General features: G+C 38.8%; 2 protein-coding genes across 6 annotated transcripts; one reads left to right on the top strand and one right to left on the bottom strand.

The window, feature by feature from the left end:
* Positions 1-312: 312 nt before the first annotated feature.
* On the bottom strand, positions 313-3,991 carry LOC306830806 (uncharacterized protein). Of its 2 annotated transcripts, none has more exons than XR_013780013.1 (7): positions 3,739-3,989; positions 3,083-3,408; positions 2,248-2,343; positions 1,971-2,066; positions 1,769-1,836; positions 1,607-1,674; positions 313-1,493 (listed from the first exon to the last, which is right to left on the bottom strand). XR_013780013.1 is itself a non-coding variant. In XM_079354500.1 (7 exons), the coding sequence occupies exons 2-7, from the start codon at positions 3,103-3,105 to the stop codon at positions 715-717; spliced, it is 1,179 nt and encodes a 392-aa protein (XP_079210626.1). In that variant the 5' UTR covers positions 3,106-3,408; positions 3,739-3,991; the 3' UTR covers positions 313-714. The 2 variants fall into 2 exon arrangements, 1 of the variants encoding a protein (XP_079210626.1); XM_079354500.1 differs by having other exon boundaries at positions 1,922-2,066; positions 3,739-3,991.
* On the top strand, positions 3,905-18,981 carry dclk1b (doublecortin-like kinase 1b). 4 transcript variants are annotated; one of them, XM_079354492.1, is made up of 16 exons: positions 3,905-4,002; positions 4,370-4,752; positions 5,117-5,463; positions 11,525-11,624; positions 11,932-12,048; positions 12,225-12,319; positions 12,742-12,829; positions 12,918-13,087; positions 13,453-13,572; positions 13,704-13,850; positions 14,413-14,546; positions 14,648-14,725; positions 14,835-14,928; positions 15,064-15,144; positions 15,268-15,381; positions 16,672-18,981. In XM_079354492.1, the coding sequence occupies exons 2-16, from the start codon at positions 4,392-4,394 to the stop codon at positions 16,870-16,872; spliced, it is 2,247 nt and encodes a 748-aa protein (XP_079210618.1). In that variant the 5' UTR covers positions 3,905-4,002; positions 4,370-4,391; the 3' UTR covers positions 16,873-18,981. The 4 variants fall into 4 exon arrangements, with proteins under 4 accessions (XP_079210618.1, XP_079210617.1, XP_079210619.1 ...); XM_079354491.1 differs by having other exon boundaries at positions 14,832-14,928; XM_079354493.1 differs by lacking the exon at positions 16,672-18,981 and adding an exon at positions 15,994-16,274 and having other exon boundaries at positions 14,832-14,928.
* The last annotated feature ends 10 nt before the right edge of the window (positions 18,982-18,991 follow it).

The following is an 18,991-nucleotide window of genomic DNA, read 5'->3' as shown; positions in this document are numbered from 1 at the left end:
TAGTTAAAACTGATAAACTGTAAGTTGAATTTCTCAGTCTGCTGAGAGACTATAAAATAAGACTAAAATATTTACCTTTCACACAAAGTCAATACAATACAAATTAATGATAATTTAGAATAAGCTTTAGATGTTTGCTATTCCTATTATAACAGAAGGGGAAGAGGTATTTCTAGAAATCATTTTATTGAATGCTAGAGAATGCAGACAATCATCTAATAGTTTCTAGTAAATGTAACACAAATAATCCAATTACACATCCACATTGTGAAGTGAAAAATACTAAATTAAAGAAAATCTGCACAAATTAACTAAGAAATACTCCAATTTCATGATAGAGTACACGCTGAAGTATCAATAAATCTTTGACATAACTTTGGTGAAAAACAATTCAAATGAGGTCTGGAGGTGTGCACTACAAAAAGAATTACAAATTATTTATTAGCTGTATGATGACCTGTATTGACATGTTGCACACCAAGGTACTGTATTTTAACTTCCTGGAACAAATCACAACAATTCAGCTCAATGAGTGACTGTCAAAAAACCCATGAACTTCCTCTATAAAGTATTGATTTTAACTATGCATAAAAAAAAAAATCTGAACTAATATCTGCACTTTAAGTTTTGTAATTGTTTTGTAATGAAAACTGAAAAGACTGACAATCTTCATATTACTCAGGTTTTACATCTCAAAGCAAACATACAGTATAGTTAGCCGGTCCTTGTGTACGGTGAAAGATTCATGTTTACAAGACTAGCATCAGGCAAGCATACATTCCCATTAGTGTCCAAGAGTAGATCAAGCCACAATTGATTGACTGTATTCAGGGGACTGTCTGCCAAAGGACTACTGCTACAGACGTCGCTCTCCAGGAGGAGTCTTGAATGACACAGAACATCTGACACTGACACATTTCCATCCTCAGGTGCCACATCAACAGAACCTGAAGACAAAGGGATGGGTGGTCGACTTTCTGAAACACTAGCAGTTTGGCAGATCTGAGAGGAACCATCATAACTTCGTTGTGCTAGAAGTTTGGTGAAGTTTGTTGCTGTAGTCTGTTGAGGTGGGCTGTAGTTTTGGCAAACATTCACTGATGGAAGAGGAGTAGGATCCAGAAGGCCAGGAGTGGCATCCCAGAACACATTGTATGAAGACAGGTGTGGTCCCAGCTCTGGTAAAAAAGTGGGGCTGATCATGTCTGATGTGATAGCAGATGGAGTGGGGTTCATAAACGCAAAGGTTGTGTTCAAGTTATTTTCCACAGACTGGAATGACGCAGAGAGAAATTGATCTTGGCAAACTGGCAGCCTTTGTCCCCAGGGAACAGCCGATTTGTCCAACAGTATTGGCGGGGCATGAACTGATGTCAGGGCCTCAACTGGAAAAGGCAATTGAGCCATTGTCATAGGATGGCTTTTTGTGACAGGTGGCTGATTCACTGCTTTACACAGCTTCTCTTGAGTACATTTCATCGTGTCATCATGATCTGAAATGATTACAATTTCAACAAACTCACTGTTAAGTATTCTCCAACAATGTAACTGATCAATCTGACACTGAAAGAAAAGACCTGGAAAAAAAACTGTCCATGAGCCATACCTTCATTGGACTTCTCGGTAGCTGATTGTGCTATATGTAAAGTGTTCCTCTTAAGCCTGACTGATTTTCTGTGGAAAAAAAATAACATTTCCAGTCAGGAACTATATTTATCTGATCACACCATTTAAACCTTAATATGAAAAGGTGCAATTTTTCCTGTACCTTTTCCTCTGTGGTCTTTGTTTGCTTTTCCATGAACTGCTTACTTTTTCCTCAACTGCTTTATAAACCTGCGTAAAACACGTCATTAACACATAGGAATTATTACACTGAAGGTTTGGCTGTCTATGCTGCACAACAATGCAATAGACCTACTTTAGACAGAACTTCTGGAGGCAGCGTCTCCTTCAGGTAGCTCACGTACCTTGCAGTGAGCTCTAGTGTGGTGGCTGTATCTAAATGGCCACCAACAAAGGGCAGAAGGTCACGCAAGCGGCGACAAGATGTTCTAATTTGGAGTCTGGGAAAAAATGCAAATTTAATTAGGGAATAAGCACAATAAACACAATCCAAGAGCTATTGTTTTACGATATAAACACTCATCGTATTCTATCTAAATAATAATAAAATTACACGTTTAAATGCACATAAATAGAAAATATATTTAGGAGATAATGTAAAAAGAATCCCCTAAATCAAACCTCCGTTTCTTTTCCTTGTGAGAATGAAGAGAGGCCTGGACATCACTTTTCCTTTTACGAAAAGGGGTTGAGCCATCTTTGAAGTCATCCCTGGACCTGCAGGCAAAAGGGGAAAAAATCCTTTACCCAAACAACTAACTGAAGTCTCTTGTAAAGCTCATGTTGACTTACATGTTAGGGTTGAACAAAATTAAACGTGAAAAGTATTCCAATTCTTTATATCAGCTAAGGGAATGTTATTCATATTTTTTGTGCCAAAGCAAGGTCTCAGTAGCCTACAGAATACAATGGCCCTTTATCTCCATATGCTTACTCTTACTGCTGTAGTTTTACCAGTTTACTACAGACATGGCTTGTCTAAAACAATTGTGGTTTAACAGTCATTGTGCTGCTCTGATACAAGCAAACTTTGCAGGTGATAATCTAAAGTCCCAGACTATATCTTAATTATCTATTCACAGGCATAAGAAAGACTATTTGCTACGCTAGTGGGGGAACAAGTACACAATAAAATCTCCAGAAACACATACAAGTATGTTGTTTGAATGTAAAGAAAGGGAAGTTCACTTGTAATGAAGTTAAACGTGTTGATTTGGAGGCTATTTTAGGAGCCTGAACAGCAATAACCTCCAAGACATCACTACTTTGAGGATAAATAAATGAGGCATTCAGCTGGATAAAAGCCCTTTAATAAAGAAATTGTTTGCACCAGGTTTGTCAAATTCAAAAGGACTGATTATTTTCCTTATCGCATTCTCGAAACAAAGAGTGGGCCAGAAAAAGAACTGTGGTAGACGGTGTAGATGATTATGATAGAAAAACACGTGCATATTACCTTTTAGGTGGTCTTCTGCTCATACTTAGCTTTATTAGTTTATTAGTTCCCGTGCAAAACGTGTCTATCAGGCGCTCATCTCGACTTTCAGCGCGCTCACACAGTGACTAAACTAATTAATGACTTCCATCACTTACACCTGTGTGCAAAACATGCCGGATAGTCAGACATGTCGAGTCCTACATAAACAAATAATTATTTTACTGCCTGAAAATTAAATTAAACTACAACAGGAAACAAACACAATTTAATTGTACTATTTTTGAAACAGAGACCCAGGTGCAACTCAAGACTGACTTGCGATGTTTGAAGTGGTAAGTAAGAGACTTAACAGGAGAGGGTTTTTTTTTCATAAAGAGGAGAACAATTAGTCACATAGGCTACCTTGTCAAATAAGAGTTTTAAGCCCATTTAAAAGCTTCCTATCACTATATCTTGCAAAAAAAAAAAAAAAAGAGTTATCATTTCGTTTTTTAATGGTTGTGATATTTTTTCTTGGGTAGGCTATTTAGGCTATTGTTTTTTAAACCTATTGGTCAGAGTGTCGCCTATAGACTAGATCCCATTAAGGACTTATTTAAGCAAGATACCTCAACATGAACGCGCATCATTCTAACACACCGCATGTTTTTTTTTTCTCCTATAGCCACGTGCACGTGGTGCTGACACCCGAGTGCCGGTCCGGTGTAAATCACTGCAATGGCAGAGGAAAAAGGGAGGGTGGAGGACACCGGCAACAGCCCAGCCTCCTCACTGCATGTGAACACACAGCAGGGTAGACGCACGGAAAAGCAGACAGCACCATCACAGGGGCAACAAAGGGACGCACGGTTCATCTAAGGCTTCAAATGATCAATGATTAATTGAGACAAGTTTCGATTTGAAATACTCGTTCTATTGCATCTGTCATCACCTCAAAGGTAAGAGTGGTTGCGACAGAATAAAGAAAATGTGTATTCTCTGTACTGTTTTCTTGCTACATTAGACTATATTGTTTTCTTAGAATAATCTAAAAGCCAATGTGCCTTACAGGTTTAGTTCTATTGCTCCATCGCATGCACCTGATGTCAATTACCTTTAAGGATAGAATTAAGATACACAAGGCTGCATGAAATGGGTGTGACATTTTCCAATGTGTGTATGAGCAGCAGTAACTGCATCGAAGGTTGTAGTGCTATATTACGATAATAAGCAATCTGATAGACTAACAGGGAGGTTTTTTTTGTATTCTAAGTGCAAGTTAAAGCGCTCATGACAATATTAATGATCCTCCTTGTATTTTTTTAGGGTGTAATAGCACTTCATCGTCATGGAGCTGGAGCACTTTGATGAGCGGGACAAGGCTCAGAGAAACACCAGAAGGGGCTCGAGAGGGAATGGGCTTCCCAGTCCCACTCACAGTGCTCACTGCTGCCTTTACAGAACCAGGACACTGCAAGCACTTATCTCGGAAAAAAAAGCCAAGAAGATTCGGTTCTATCGCAATGGGGACCGCTACTTCAAAGGGATCGTGTATGCCATTTCTCAGGAGAAATTTAGGTCCGTAGAAGCACTCCTGGCTGACCTCACTCGATCTCTGTCAGACAATGTCAATTTGCCACAAGGGGTGCGGACCATATACACCATTGATGGGACAACAAAAATCACCAGCATGGACCAGCTGGTGGAAGGTGAGTAGTTTTCCTGATGTAAGTTTGTCCCAGATTTAGTTGAGTAGTATGAAGTCAGGAGCCCTACCTAAACAGCTAATGAAGAACAAAACTAGATGTTTGACTTTCTGTCTTGGAGAAAAGACATAACTGGAGTTACACTACCCTGTGGTACTTTTGACTTAGCTTTATCTTAATCTTTATTGTTGGCCACTAAAACATCTCTTTATGGATCTTGCTTTTCTGCAGGGAGAATAAAGATCAAAACCAAATGTTTGACTTTCTGGAGAAAATAACTGGAGTAACACTAGCCTGTAGACTTTGCTTTATCTTAGCCTTTATTGTTGCTCAATAAAACATCTGTATGCATCGTGCTTTTCTGCAGGTGAGAGCTATGTCTGTGCATCCATAGAGCCCTACAAGAAGCTTGACTACACAAAGAATGTTAATCCCAATTGGTCAGTGGGTGCTAAGACGACCATGGCAGTCCGCGATCCTGCTTCCCTTGGTAGCGCCATGGCCGGATGCCCTGAAACCAAGGGAACCAAGGACTTTATCAAGCCCAAACTGGTGACAATTGTCCGCAGTGGAGTAAAACCTCGCAAGGCTGTACGCATCTTGCTCAACAAGAAGACAGCACACTCCTTTGACCAAGTCTTGTCTGACATTACAGATGCCATTAAGCTTGACTCTGGAGCTGTCAAAAGGCTATATACAGTGGACGGCAAGATGGTAGGTGTTACATTATCATTTTTAATTGTGATTCCTAAAACCTTATTTTCACAAAAAACCATGTTCCAACACTTCTTCCAACACTTCTTTTACAAATAAAGCATACAACATCCATCCAAGTAGGGCACAAAGCAAAATCAAATTAGACGATGGCTAACAAAAAGAAGAACACATGTGGGCCTAAGGAGATGGGAAAAGTATTGTGATTTGTTTTGGTGTCACACTAGGTGGTTTAAGGACTTGAATCAAGTTGAGTTTGGCAAACTCACATTAGAATCTAATGTAATCTATTATCTTACCACTTATGTAAGAAAAGCACAAACTGTCAGCGTTGCATACGGCACACAACTGCCATATTCAGAACATTGCTGGTTACAGACATTTCAGGTTAATGTACATTTCTTGAACTTAGCAATTCATGTTGATATGATGCAGTTGGTTAAGCTGGTGGCACATTTTTCCTTACATAAACAAACCTTGTTTTTGGAAAGTTGTTTTTGTGTTTGCAATTTTCTTCATGATGCATCAATTCCTCAAAAGAAGAGATGATGCTTTTATTCAGGACACAATTCATAGGACACTTTCTGTCTTTAATATATTTCCCACACTAAACCAGTGCATGTTGCACATGAGACAGACTTGGTTTGCAGCCTTGAGGTTATAGAGCTCTGTGACTGAATGTAAGGTTTAAGAAGACACTGACATTCTCCATTCATGTCTCTGAGAACTGTTTCCTTAACCAGAGAGAGAGAGAGCCCAGTAGGTTTAAAGTCAGCTGGGAATATTCACTAAATGTATTACAAGAAATAGGTTTCTAGGACTCTCTCATTTCTACCAACCAGTAGCACATTATTAAATGGGTATTGATTCAGTGAGTTAATATAACAGGACATGTATGTATAACAGGAATATGATAAGTAAATGCGTTTAATAATAACATACTTCTGGCTTTCTTTTCCTTTTAATATATTGCTGGATTGAACCTCTTGGACAGTATAGTCAGTATTTAGAATACTATGTGGAATTGATAAGTGCCCAACGTCATAACAAAGTGTGCACATTTATTATCCCACTTGTGTGTTATATTACAAGTGATATCTACTTTGCTTCATGGGCTCAAATCAATGATAGAGACTTGATAAACTGTGGATGAAATTGATGAAAAATGCCATCCCATCAAAAACATCTGTTAACTAAGCTTATTCATAAACTTTATCACCTGTGCTTCTTATGAGTAACCCTTATCACAATAATGAGTTTTTCTCCCCCCTCTGATGGTTTCTATGGTGACATGGTTTCCTAAGTTGGTTGCTAGGGAAACAGCCTCTGCGGCAGAGCAGTGCAGTAGTGATGTCAGGACTGTAGGTGTAGTGTGAGAGGGTTCATAGATGCAGTGCCTGGTCTCTAAGCCTTATGATGCACAGGGTGGCAGGATGGAGCACATGGCCAAGGTATTATCCCAGGATTGAGGGAACAGTTGGGGATTTTTCACACCAGCAAACAAATCTGCCTTCACAGACCCTTTAGCGTAAATAGACATATCTCAGCAGATCAGCAGTGGATATCCATTGTGTATATAAAGAGTAATTCTGTTTTCATGCTTGTGCTTTTTTTATATTCACAGGCATAACAAATATCTTCCCTGCTCGTTTCTTATGTCAGCAGTGACTTCTTAATGAGATTTGAATTATGTTCTTGGCAGTGCAGTTCTGTGCTCAGCTTTCTCCGCTTTCATACTTTTTATCATGTCGGGTCTCCAGATGGCTCAATAGGCCCCTGTTGGCATCAAAGGGCCTGTTTTCATGGGTATTTAACCTTTGGTAAACAATCTGCTTGTGGTTTTGGTCCTTAGACAATGACATTCTGTGAGCACATTTAATTCGAGAAATGTTTTCTAAACAGTGTACAGGTACATTTCCAAACATCAAACCTAGCTCATTATTAAGAGTTGTATGAGTGAAATGTTTGTTGAGAGAACGTTTTCTTATATTCTCTGTCAAATGTATCACACGTGATTCCTTACTGTAGGAGTAATACCTTTTTTTTATTTTAGAGACTTGCCTGAACTCTGTGCTGAGTCACTCTGTAATGTAAGTAGGTCAAATGAACACAACAAAGCACATGATCTTGGGATTCATGTCACAAAACTCAGATAAACAACATTCCTACTAAAAGTAATACAAAGAGAACAGACACCCTGTAGGTGATGACTTTTTGATACAGGAAAAAATGCCAGTGTGTGTAGGAGTAGAACACATTTTCATGACCAAGGACGTCGCATGTGCTTTAATTATATTCTGTGCACTGCTAAAATTAGAGTCGATGCTTTTTGCTGAAATAGATGCCAACACATCAGAGGACTCAACAAAAAACAGTACTAAATGATATGTAAATAAATGTGATCAGCATCCCTTTCATGCCTTCGGAACAGAAGGGAAGTGGTTATGAGAGCTACACTGGCCTATAAGCCACAGAGCCAAACTGAACTGTTTATCATTTCATTAATTCATGTTGACCTTGACTTTGCACTGTCCTGGTTTGGATTGTGTGGGAACACATTGAATTTCTATGATCACATCACATTGCTTCTGAATAATGCACATTGGCTGAATAAATTGTAATATCTTAAATTTAATCATTAGAAATTTTAATCAGACTATATTCTCCTGCATTTAATTAAAAATCATATAAAGCCAGATTTAGTTTGTTGCAAATGTTGCAGTGAACAATGTGTAATATTTTCCTACGAATGAACATGGATATTGTTTGGGAAAATAGTTGAAGTAATTACATTTTTAGCTCTTGACTGAATTATTAATTCATAAACTGTCCTTTTTAAACTCCTCATTCTAAATAAAAGGGATAAATGAGGATGAAGGACATAGGGATACTTTCTGGCTCTCGCCCCCTTCTGTGACTTGGCTGTAAAAACACAACACTGAGTTGCTCAATGTCCCCATGCATTTGGCGAAGAGAAGCCATTTCTTGTTGGTTATGAGATTCTGCTAATTATGCACCAGCTAAAGTGGAGCATGCAGTTGTACTTTAATTAGAATATTGCAGAGACTTTACAAAATACCAAGCGGGTACTTTGAGCTATGTTTTTTGGAATATATCAATTTACCATTGATATTTGAAAATCCTGTCTCTAAATCTGGTGATGCAACATGAATGTTGCAATCGTGTTTGTTACCCTGTGTGTGTGTGTGTGTGTGTGTGTGTGTGTGTGTGTGTGTGTGTGTGTGTGTGTGTGTGTGTGTGTGTGTGTGTGTGTGTGTGTGTGTGTGTGTGTGTGTGTGTGTGTGTGTGTGTGTGTGTGTGTGTGTGTGTGTGTGTGTGTGTGTGTGTGTGTGTGTGTGTGTGTGTGTGTGTGTGTGTGTGTGTGTGTGTGTGTGTGTGTGTGTGTGTGTGTGTGTCCTTCTATGGAAAGATGGACATTCTTAGAACTATTTAGAGCTAAATATAGACGCTGGAGTTGTGAGCATTGTGATAAGGACTGCTTGAAATGGTTGACAGTAACGTGTGGTGAGTTAAATTCTTATTATTGCTTTTGTCTTTTTGGGAGGCTTTGGGTGTGTCCTTATGGATTTCCTCATTGCTCTAAGTTTCACTTTTAAGAGAAGCTACTACTTGATTCTGTCTTTGCATAAAACTGCAATAATGTCAGAAATCTGTAGTAGATGTATGTTATTTTTATCAATGCACTGTACATCCCTCATAGATCATGCAGTTTGACCTAAGGCCTTTTGACTGGCTGCTGTGATCAGTCTTGAACTTTAAAGAAGAGATTCAGCAGATTTTAAAGGATGCAGACCTTCCGTCCTGTTTTGTTTCATTTCTTAATCTGTGCTTTTGCAGGAGGAGATGACAAATCATACCATGAGGGTCCATGGGATGCTCCTGGACTGCTAGGAGTGATTGTGTGATGGGGGAGGGTATCCTGATGTAGCTGCTGTGTCACTGAGCCAGGCAGTGCACCAATAATCAATAAAAGCAACACATTCCTGTTTGTCCTAGTTCTGCTTTTCCATTTAAGACTTGAGCTTCGTTTGTCTCTGAATTTAAAAATCTAAAATGTGTCCCTTCTTATTTGGGTATTAGCTGTTAATAGTGTTAGCCAACATTGTTAATGTCTGTCACACTTTTTTAGCACTTGTCTATAATTTAATTACATTCTATCATCCGCTTTTGGATGATAGAATTTAGTCTGTTTCAAATATGATCCTATGCTCTGAAGTCCAATTTGAACTCCGTCATCTTATGAATGCGTTTCATGTTATTCTGTCTCTGCTAGTCTGATTGTGACATCGTCTGCAGTCTTTACTGTTCAGTTCTACAGAGAGGATCTGACAGTGGATCTTGTCCCTCTCATCGTCTCAACCTTACTGGTGATTCTGTCTGGTCTCCTTGGCAACCGTTTTGCAGCTCTCCTCCCTCTGGGATCTCACACTCTTTTGGAGGAGGGGCGGGGGTGGGGAAAGGGGCTTTCAGTGAGGGGCATCTGCAATGGAAAGAGCCATATTAGACCGCCCATAGTCCTCCGTTTTTGTTTTAAGGCATCATGGATAAATGACCTTTAAGATTTGTACCGGTAGTCTTGCTCCAGGTTACTGGTAGTGCCCTTTGGTCTGACTAATACATAACTCCATACACTGTAGTGTTGTCTTATTTTTTTCATCAAAGATTGGTGCAAATTGAAACAGAGTGAATAAGGAACATGATAACCTAACATTTAATACATGGTTAGAGGGTAGTGTGGTTGACAGGGTGTGGTGGCATCCTGTTAGACTCCTGCTGAACTCTCCATGGTTCTAAACGACTAGGCTATAAATAATGCATGCATATTGTACGCACATCATTGCTAGGCCGTCTTTATTTTATTAGCTACCCTTGCATTGTCTTTTACTCTAAGGTACCATTTAAGAGTCACATAATCTACCAATTTAAAGCATATAAAAAAAAACTAGACTGAGACTGGTAAAAGACTACATAATTTCCTGTCAGATCTGTATTGGATTTAGTTTTTGTGAAGAGAGAATATGTTGAGTTCACCTCTCTGTAGAGGAAATGAAAACAGGAGCTCTTCTTTCTCTGGAACGTTGCTGTCGTCGAGCACATCAATAAGCCTTTCGAGGAGAAGGTCAAGACTCCATCAGCATCTTCATTTATTTATGACACTGCATGTACTCTGATGGGCTTCTGTATCAATATGGCAGCTGATGCATCAACTCTGTTATATCATTTCTGTTTAATAGAAAGTACTCTATTTTTTTGTTTTGGATACATTAACGGATTTGTGGTTACCATTTTATTAAAAGCATCCTCTGGCCAATTGTAACATTACACACTTTGTAACATACTAATGCTTCCTAAGGAGCAAACTGGCCTACTTAATGGTTAGTGTTAAAAAACATGTTTTACTTGAACATGTACAATGGGTGGCACATCTCTGATAAAGGATGGGACGGTTTAAATGGCTGGAAGACTTTCACAAGACTAGACTTTAAAAACGTGTTTAAAATAAGCTTTTCTGCTCTTTGTAGTTACCCTTGAGACATTTTTATATGCAGGCTGGTAGGTTGGTACGCCTGTAGAAATAAATATCTTTTTATTATTCATATGCTGCATACAGTTATTTCTTTCCCTTGTTTTTGGCCATCTTTGGCACAAAATGTGCAGTGCTCAGCTGCAATAGTATGTCATCAACCCAGCAGTATTTTAACGTATCTTCAGACTTCCGCTGAGATGAGCTTTGTGATGATACATTTTTAATCTAAATAGCTCTTCATAGTTTTAGGAGGTATTGCTGCAGAAAACGGTTTGAGGTGGCACATTTTAATCAAAGTATTTATGGCTCAAAGGTTCAAAGGTTTGAAGGTCAATCCAAACTATCTGTAGAGTGTAGCTGGTATCAGTATGAAGGCGTCTGCCTTTTTTAGTATATGAATTTATTTTGGGTTTTCTTAAGAAACAGTAGGCCTTTGGAGCTAACATGTAAAGTTTCACTGGGGAAAGTGACGTTTTTGCTCTGTAACTGACAGAATCCTCTTGTCTCGACTAGGTCACCTGCCTTCAGGACTTGTTTGGTGATGATGATATATTTATTGCCTGTGGCCCTGAGAAGTTTCGTTATCAGGATGACTTCAACCTGGATGAAGGCGGTACGTTTTCCTTTTTTGGTTTTTTTTTTTGCGTGGCAATTTTTTATTTTATTTTTTTTACTTGCCATCTAAACTAGTCACCTACCGTAATGCCAAACTGTAGCTGCTACTTTAACTAAAAGCTGTGCTCATATTTAATATACTGTTGTAACCTGAATGTAAAACTGCTCTGTTAAAAGACAGAACTTTAAATTGCACAGACTTCATTCTTAGTAAAAGGAGGTTAATTGAAGTCAGAGATGTTTAGAGTTATATATTTTTTATTTAAACGTGTGTGCTTTCATTTTGTATTTTTCATGGTCTATAGAATGCAGAGTGGCAAAGTCTGCATCATATGGACGACTTCCCTCCATGCATGGTCTGTCTTCCCCGAGAAGTGGTGGGATGTCCCGTAGAAGCAAGTCTCCATCATCCACTGGTTCAGGTGTGTCCTATGTTACTTAAACAAACAAGGACAAATGTGTTTGTCCCAAGCTTCACACACGAATCCATAGTGATAAATGTATTTATTTACATGTGTAAAAGTAAATGTGGATATCTTGTTACATTTAATCTTTTTTTTTTTGTCATTGTTTGTTTCCATTTCTGCTCCACGCACAGCTAATGGTACAGCAGGCAGTCAGCTGTCCACGCCTAGATCTGGAAAATCTCCAAGCCCTTCTCCAACCAGTCCAGCTAGCCTCCGCCGAAGACAGGTTAAAAAAAAAATGAATATTGCTAATATTTATAAAGAAAGATCTCAAGATTTATTCCCACTGAAAGACTTTGCAAGGTGTCAATAAAGGCTCCTAGAACTTCCCTGGTTAGCGCTTGTGATGTCTTGCTCTGCTGTTCAGCTTTTTCCTTCTCCACTAAAGTCAGCAGTACACTATGTTATGGCGCCCACTAGTGTATGTTTGCGGGACCATCAGAATATTTACTTCAGTCATGTTCTTGATTTTACCGATTGTTTGTGTTGGGCAGTAATGCAGCCTTGCTTGTGTGTTATTTAGCATATTATTGCCCAACTTCTTTTGTACAAGATGGCTGTAATCACATTTCACAAACTTTGCCTCCTCCAACATGGATGGCAAGTTCATCAGTGTGTTCTCATTCCATGGCTGTCATGTCTTTTCAGGGATCTCTGCATAGTGGCTCTTCTCTCTCCTTGGCTTCTACCAAGGTTTGCAGCTCAATGGATGAGGGTGACGGGCCTGGAAGTGAAGGTAGGATATTGCATAAGACATAAAGAGAGAGCACCTGGGAATATGTGGATTTTTTTATATGATAGATTACATTTCTTTTGATCCAAAGCTGAGCCATTGGATGAGTATCATTCAGTCCCTGCATCCATATCGGAGAGGTACAAAGTTGGAAGGACTTTAGGAGATGGAAACTTTGCAGTGGTACGAGAGTGTGTTGAGAGATCCACTGGAAGAGAGTACGCTTTGAAGATCATCAGTAAAGATAAATGCAGGGGAAAGGTGAGTCTGCTTCTTCATCTGCTGTCTTCAGTTATTACATAACCACATTTAGATGCAGAACTTGTCAAGAAGTTATTTTCATCATAAAATATTGACAAAGTTTGGTTGATGCTCTTGATTTCATTCTGTCTACCCTGGGACTTAAATCTGTGTCCTTCCTAATTTAGGTTTTGTTAATGAGGGACACAATTGTCGATGAGAATGTCTGTTTTTAAAACTTTGTCTTCAAAAATGTTGTTTTTAAAATTTAAAGACTGGCTAAGAAATGTCTGACGTGATAAAGATGTCTCACAACTCTCACATCTGATATTTTTATATTTCTGAACCAAGTGGTGCTTGTTTTTTTCTTCTGACTGAATCTCCAGGAACACATGATACAGAGTGAAGTGTCAATCCTTCGGCGGGTGAAACATCCCAACATCGTACTTTTGATTGAGGAAATGGACACCCACAGTGCGCTGTTTCTTGTTATGGAGTTGGTTAAGGTAATATTAAAAGTATTTGATAAATATGTTTATACTGAAATTGTTTCTTTTACATCATGGTAGTTTTGGGACTTGTGCCTACAAAAACAATGAATGGAATTGTTGATCTCAAATTCCTAAAACTGTTTCAGGGAGGCGATCTCTTTGATGCAATCACCTCATCTAACAAATACACAGAGCGAGATGCCAGCAGTATGCTGTTCAATCTGGCAAGTGCCATCAAGTACCTGCACAGTCTCAATATCGTCCACAGAGACATCAAACCTGAAAACTTGTTGGTAAGTTTGCAGCTCTTCAAACCCCTTATGGCTTTTTGTTTCCATTTCTTTCTCCCTTTCTGCTCTAGAACGACATCAAAGCATGCAACGTTATACGATGAAGACATTTTATTATAGAAATGATAATACTACATTAGTCTGCCAACACCACAAGGTATCACTATTACATTTTGGTCATTAGGCACTCACATTAACACATGCCCTCTATAGAGTCTGACCTAGATCAGAGCGGCCTTGATCAAATAAGTTTAATTTTAGAAGCAGACAATTGTAGATTTCTGAACTGAATAAATCCAGCACACTGATGGACACACCGTCTTTGAATAGCTAAGTTTGGTTTGTCTTGGTGATTGTTGCAAACACAGCATGTATGCCATCAGTATAATTGTACAGAGACCATCTCTACTCTTAGTGGCTTTGTTTTTCCTTTCAGCTGAATATGAATGTTGGTCTTTTCCAATACAGCACGCTTTAAGGATCTCACATGTTTTATTATCACGAAGGTGGGATCTTTACCAATGAGATGAAAAATGTATGTTTGATATATGTTTGTGCTTTCTAGGTGTTTGAACATCACGATGGCAGTAAATCTCTGAAGCTCGGTGACTTTGGCTTGGCCACTGTTGTTAACGGGCCCCTTTATACTGTGTGTGGCACACCCACCTATGTTGCTCCAGAGATCATTGCTGAGAAGGGGTAAGTAGAGGGCTTGCATTATCTGAGTCATGTCAGACATGACCACAATCAAAAACTGATGAACTAAGCTTGACACCTTGTGTCTTCCTCCTTTATGACAGATATGGCCTTAAGGTCGACATCTGGGCTGCTGGGGTCATAACTTACATCCTGCTGTGTGGTTTTCCTCCTTTCCATGGGTTTGTATTACCGTCCTACTCTGAAAATTATGATGGTTTCAACCTGTTAGAAGGTTTAAAATGTCATGGTCTAAGGTTTATTCAGCACTTTCTTACATTTATATAGCAGTGGTGAAGACCAGGAGGCTCTGTTTGACCAGATTATAAGGGGACGGCTTGATTTCCCCGCACCATCCTGGGATAATGTGTCTGATTCTGCCAAGGTTTTTGTTTTCCAATTCTCTTCTCAACTACCATTTTTATGTGACATGGACAATAACAGATTTGTTGGTGATCTGCAGCCATGTTGTCTCTATATAATGATATTTAATACACAGGTCTACCTTGTTTTTCTTTAGGCTCTGATCACTGGAATGCTGCAGGTAGAGGGTAACCAGAGATATACAGCTGCACAAGTTCTGGATCACCCCTGGGTCAATGTAAGATCATTAGAAATGATTCATTTAATCAGAGTCACCTTTGTACACACAAGAATGGCTGAAGACATTACAGTGTGAATGAACAGGTTGAGGTGCTGAAGCTTTGTTCTTTGGGCTTTCCAGGAGGATGCTGGGTCAGAGAATGAGCAACAGCTGCTAGTGGCTGGGAAAATCAGGAAGCATTTTAACACCGGGCCAAAGTTTAACAGCACCACAGCAGGAGTGTCGGTCATTACGGTAAGCACTGATCTGCATCCCTTACACACTGACACTGCATGCAACGCTGCATCAATAGGTTGCTTTTCTTTTTTTGGCTTGCATGTGTTAAAGCGACTAGGCTTTGTATGTCTATCAGAATTGAAAAGTGTTCACAGCCTACAAAAACGGTTTTCTTTAAGCTTCCCTGCTTTTATTTTGCATAACATAGACATCAATTCATGTGCTTCTTGCTGCCTGGTCTTTCCTCAGTTTGCTTTTGCCTCCCATCCTCTTTTTGTACATGGACTGTCAGCACTGTTCTTAAGAGATCTTAAAATAACATATTTGGCCTGTAAGAACTAGAATTTGGCTGATATGATTCTTTGTATAGTTTCAAAGGAGAGCTAAATTCGCACAACTGGCAGAAAGATGCATACACTTAAAATTAGACACTTAAGAGTTGATGAGGGAGCTGAATTGTCAGCCACTAAATTCAAATGGTTTCTCCAGACTTCACACACTGACTCTGACAGTATATGTTTCTGCCAGTTTAGTTTAGTTTAAACATAAGTTTATAGTTGATGCTTATCGGGTCAGTGATGTTTTGATTTCCTCTGATCCTCTGAGTTGCACTCATCTCTCTTTGCTCAGCTGGAGAAGGACTTTACCATCCAGAGATCAGGGTCTTTGGACCACTCTCAGCATCCAGGAATGTACTGGATAAGGTATGACACAGAATAGCTCCAATAAGCAGTGCGTTCATGGCAAAGTGCTGGCAGTCTCCATTTCACATCTCTAAAAGGGTTTGAGCAATATACCCTCAAAGCAGTTGTCATGCCTCGCCCTTATTTATGCCTCTTCCTTATTTACCATTCGGAGGTCCATCACTACTTCCTTTCACTAGTGCTGTTGTTGTTTCCTCTTCCCTGGTCCTGCAATTTCCTTTGTTTTTACTTATTATGCATAGCAAAGCTTTGCATCTGTGTGTTCTACTGCACTGCAGAATTGCATGTTTTGAGGAATTCAATTTTGTTTCATAAGTTAAATGTGAACATATTTATATATTAGATGTGCTGTCATGGACAAAGAAAATGCCACATGCTGCGCATTTAAAGACTTCATTGTCTTATGTTGTTGCTTTTTGCTTTTCTGTTAGATAAATTAACATTCTATGTAGAAAATTAAAGTGAAGTAAATGCAACCTTCAGACACCAGTGCATGCTAACATTGGATCATTTATCAAGTGTCTCAAGTGTTGAGTGGATGCAGCGCCTAATCTTTGTGCCTTTTGGAGAGTCTAATCACAGCTGCTGTGTCACCCTCTCTCAGACCACAGCACTTGATAAAGAGAAGCAAGTTTTCCGACGAAGACGCCACCAAGATGTGAAGCTCCCTTCCTACTTCCCTCAGAGTATCCGTGCCGGTGCCAACCCGGGCCTTTCGGCTGCTGACTTCAACTCAGAGTCTGAGGATATTTCCCCATGTTCAACTGACACCGTGAACATCCGTTCACCCACCTCCCCGTTTTAACAGCCTACATGAGGATCGCTGGCCCTTCCTCACATTTATAAATAGAGAGATTGGAGTGCAAGATGAAAACACCCAAAAATGGGGTTGTCTGATTTGGACATTCACAGACTGCATATTTTACCTTTAACTATTTTTTTTTTTTTTATTGTAATACTTTAATTTAAACTACAAAAAGCATCGATCAGAGAAATAGGCGAGTCTGAATCTGTAAGAATTCAACTTGTTTTTTTCCTTTCAAAAGCCACAAAATTGTTAGCATTATTTGTACACAGCAAGCACTGATTTATTGTAGGACTTTGGAGCCCTCTCCTGGTTCAGATTGAATACTACAGAAAAGTCAACCTGCTAAGCTAAATGCTTTTTAAGAGTTAAAAACAGAGTATTGTATTACATAATAGTGTTATCGGAGACGTTCAGTTCAAATCCCGTATCATATTTCAGCACACATACTGGTGCATACAGTTGAGAAACACTGTTTGAGAACTTAAGGAAGTAAAAAGACATGCTGCTACATTTGAACATAAACCCTATCTGAAGAGATTTTTTATTGAGGACAAACAAGGTCCTGCCAAGTAGCTCACCTCGATAGAGATTTGGCTACACAAATATTTGATTGTTGATGGTCCTGCTCATCTGGAAGCAGAAGTTGTTACATGTCTGTAAGAGTGGTTAGAATTCAGTAGTGGTACAGATGATTGTTAGTGTTGTGTAGTTGATAGTAAGTGCATGTTTAAGCCTTCCCTTCAGTATGGATTTAAGTGCAATTAGGTGTACTTACCAATGAGCACATTATTTTAAAAATGTCTCCTTTGAAATGCTGGAATAAGTGAGAATGTATTCATAGCTGAGACACACACAGCTCTCTACAATGGGGACAACAGGCTCTTGCATTAAATTCTTTTTCACACATGAAATAAGACAGGTTAAATGTTTTACACAACAGTGCTTCCACTAAAATACATTATTTTAATGTGTTCATTTCTTTTCTTTATCAGCTCAAACAACATACAACGTACAACTGTAGTATGTACTGTATGTCTCTGACGTCTTCATACATTGTATCAGAGACTTAATGTTCATGGGTGTGAATGTCCTTCTTCGCATCAAAGACTGTAACCTGCATGTGAACTAATATGCATCCGAAAACAGCCGTTCTGGTCTTTTACTGTTAGATATACATCTGTTAGATATAAACAATTCTGTTATTACTATATGCACCCGCTTCACAAATACTGTTCAATTAAGCAAGACCCGAGTCAGATAGGTTCAGACTTGTATACACGTTTAAATAGAAATGTACCAACTTATCATTAACAGTGTTGTAAAGGGCTTTTAAGTTTTTGATAAGAATGAAGTGAACCAAAAAGCACAAGGAAAGCAAGTTGTATGGACGACTTTGTGGGAATGTTTGCTTGTCATCTGAGAAACGTCATGTTTTGCAAACAGTTGACAAAATGGTACTCAAAGAAGACTGTGTGAGTGTCAAGGTTTTGTGGAAACAGATAAAGAAGGTGACTGCTGTATTGTATTCATCCATATTCCATTTAATGCAAAGACATAAAACAATCTTCATGAGAAGAAAACAGGTAACATGAACGGATGTATTGTGGTGGTTGGAAAACAAAACTTCCAACGATAACACTCTCCAAAGAAATGAAACCTGGGAATAAAAATTGTTAGTCACTAATCTATCAGGAGTTTGTTTTTACAACAGGACCTGCCGCAGAGCCACATAATCTGAGGACACATGACGACAGCAGGTGGCAGTATAGTCAAGGAGAAGCTTTAATTCAAGTTTAATTCCACCCTCGGTCACTTTCATGGTATGAATTTACTGAGTTTGGGCTGTAAATATTTTATCAAGGGATTGCATCAATACATGCATGAATGTTTTGGAGGCACTTTACACATGAGTAAAAATCTCAGCAAAGCACCTCACTTGTTTATTTTGTCAGTTTTTTAAAAACTTTTTTTTAAAGTAGCTGGATTTACAGTACTCCTTATTTTTATAAGCACATAATCTTAAGATGAATCTCTTTTAAAACATAGGCAAAAAAAAGATATGCAATTCAACCTTAATATGTAAATCAAAACATCCTAAAATATGAATGATTTTTTT

The sequence above is a fragment of the Symphodus melops genome (assembly GCF_947650265.1).
Source record: "Symphodus melops genome assembly, chromosome: 10".
Taxonomy (NCBI): domain Eukaryota; kingdom Metazoa; phylum Chordata; class Actinopteri; order Labriformes; family Labridae; genus Symphodus; species Symphodus melops.
Note: the sequence above shows the minus strand (reverse complement) of the source record. Positions and strands in the feature narration are given on the sequence as shown.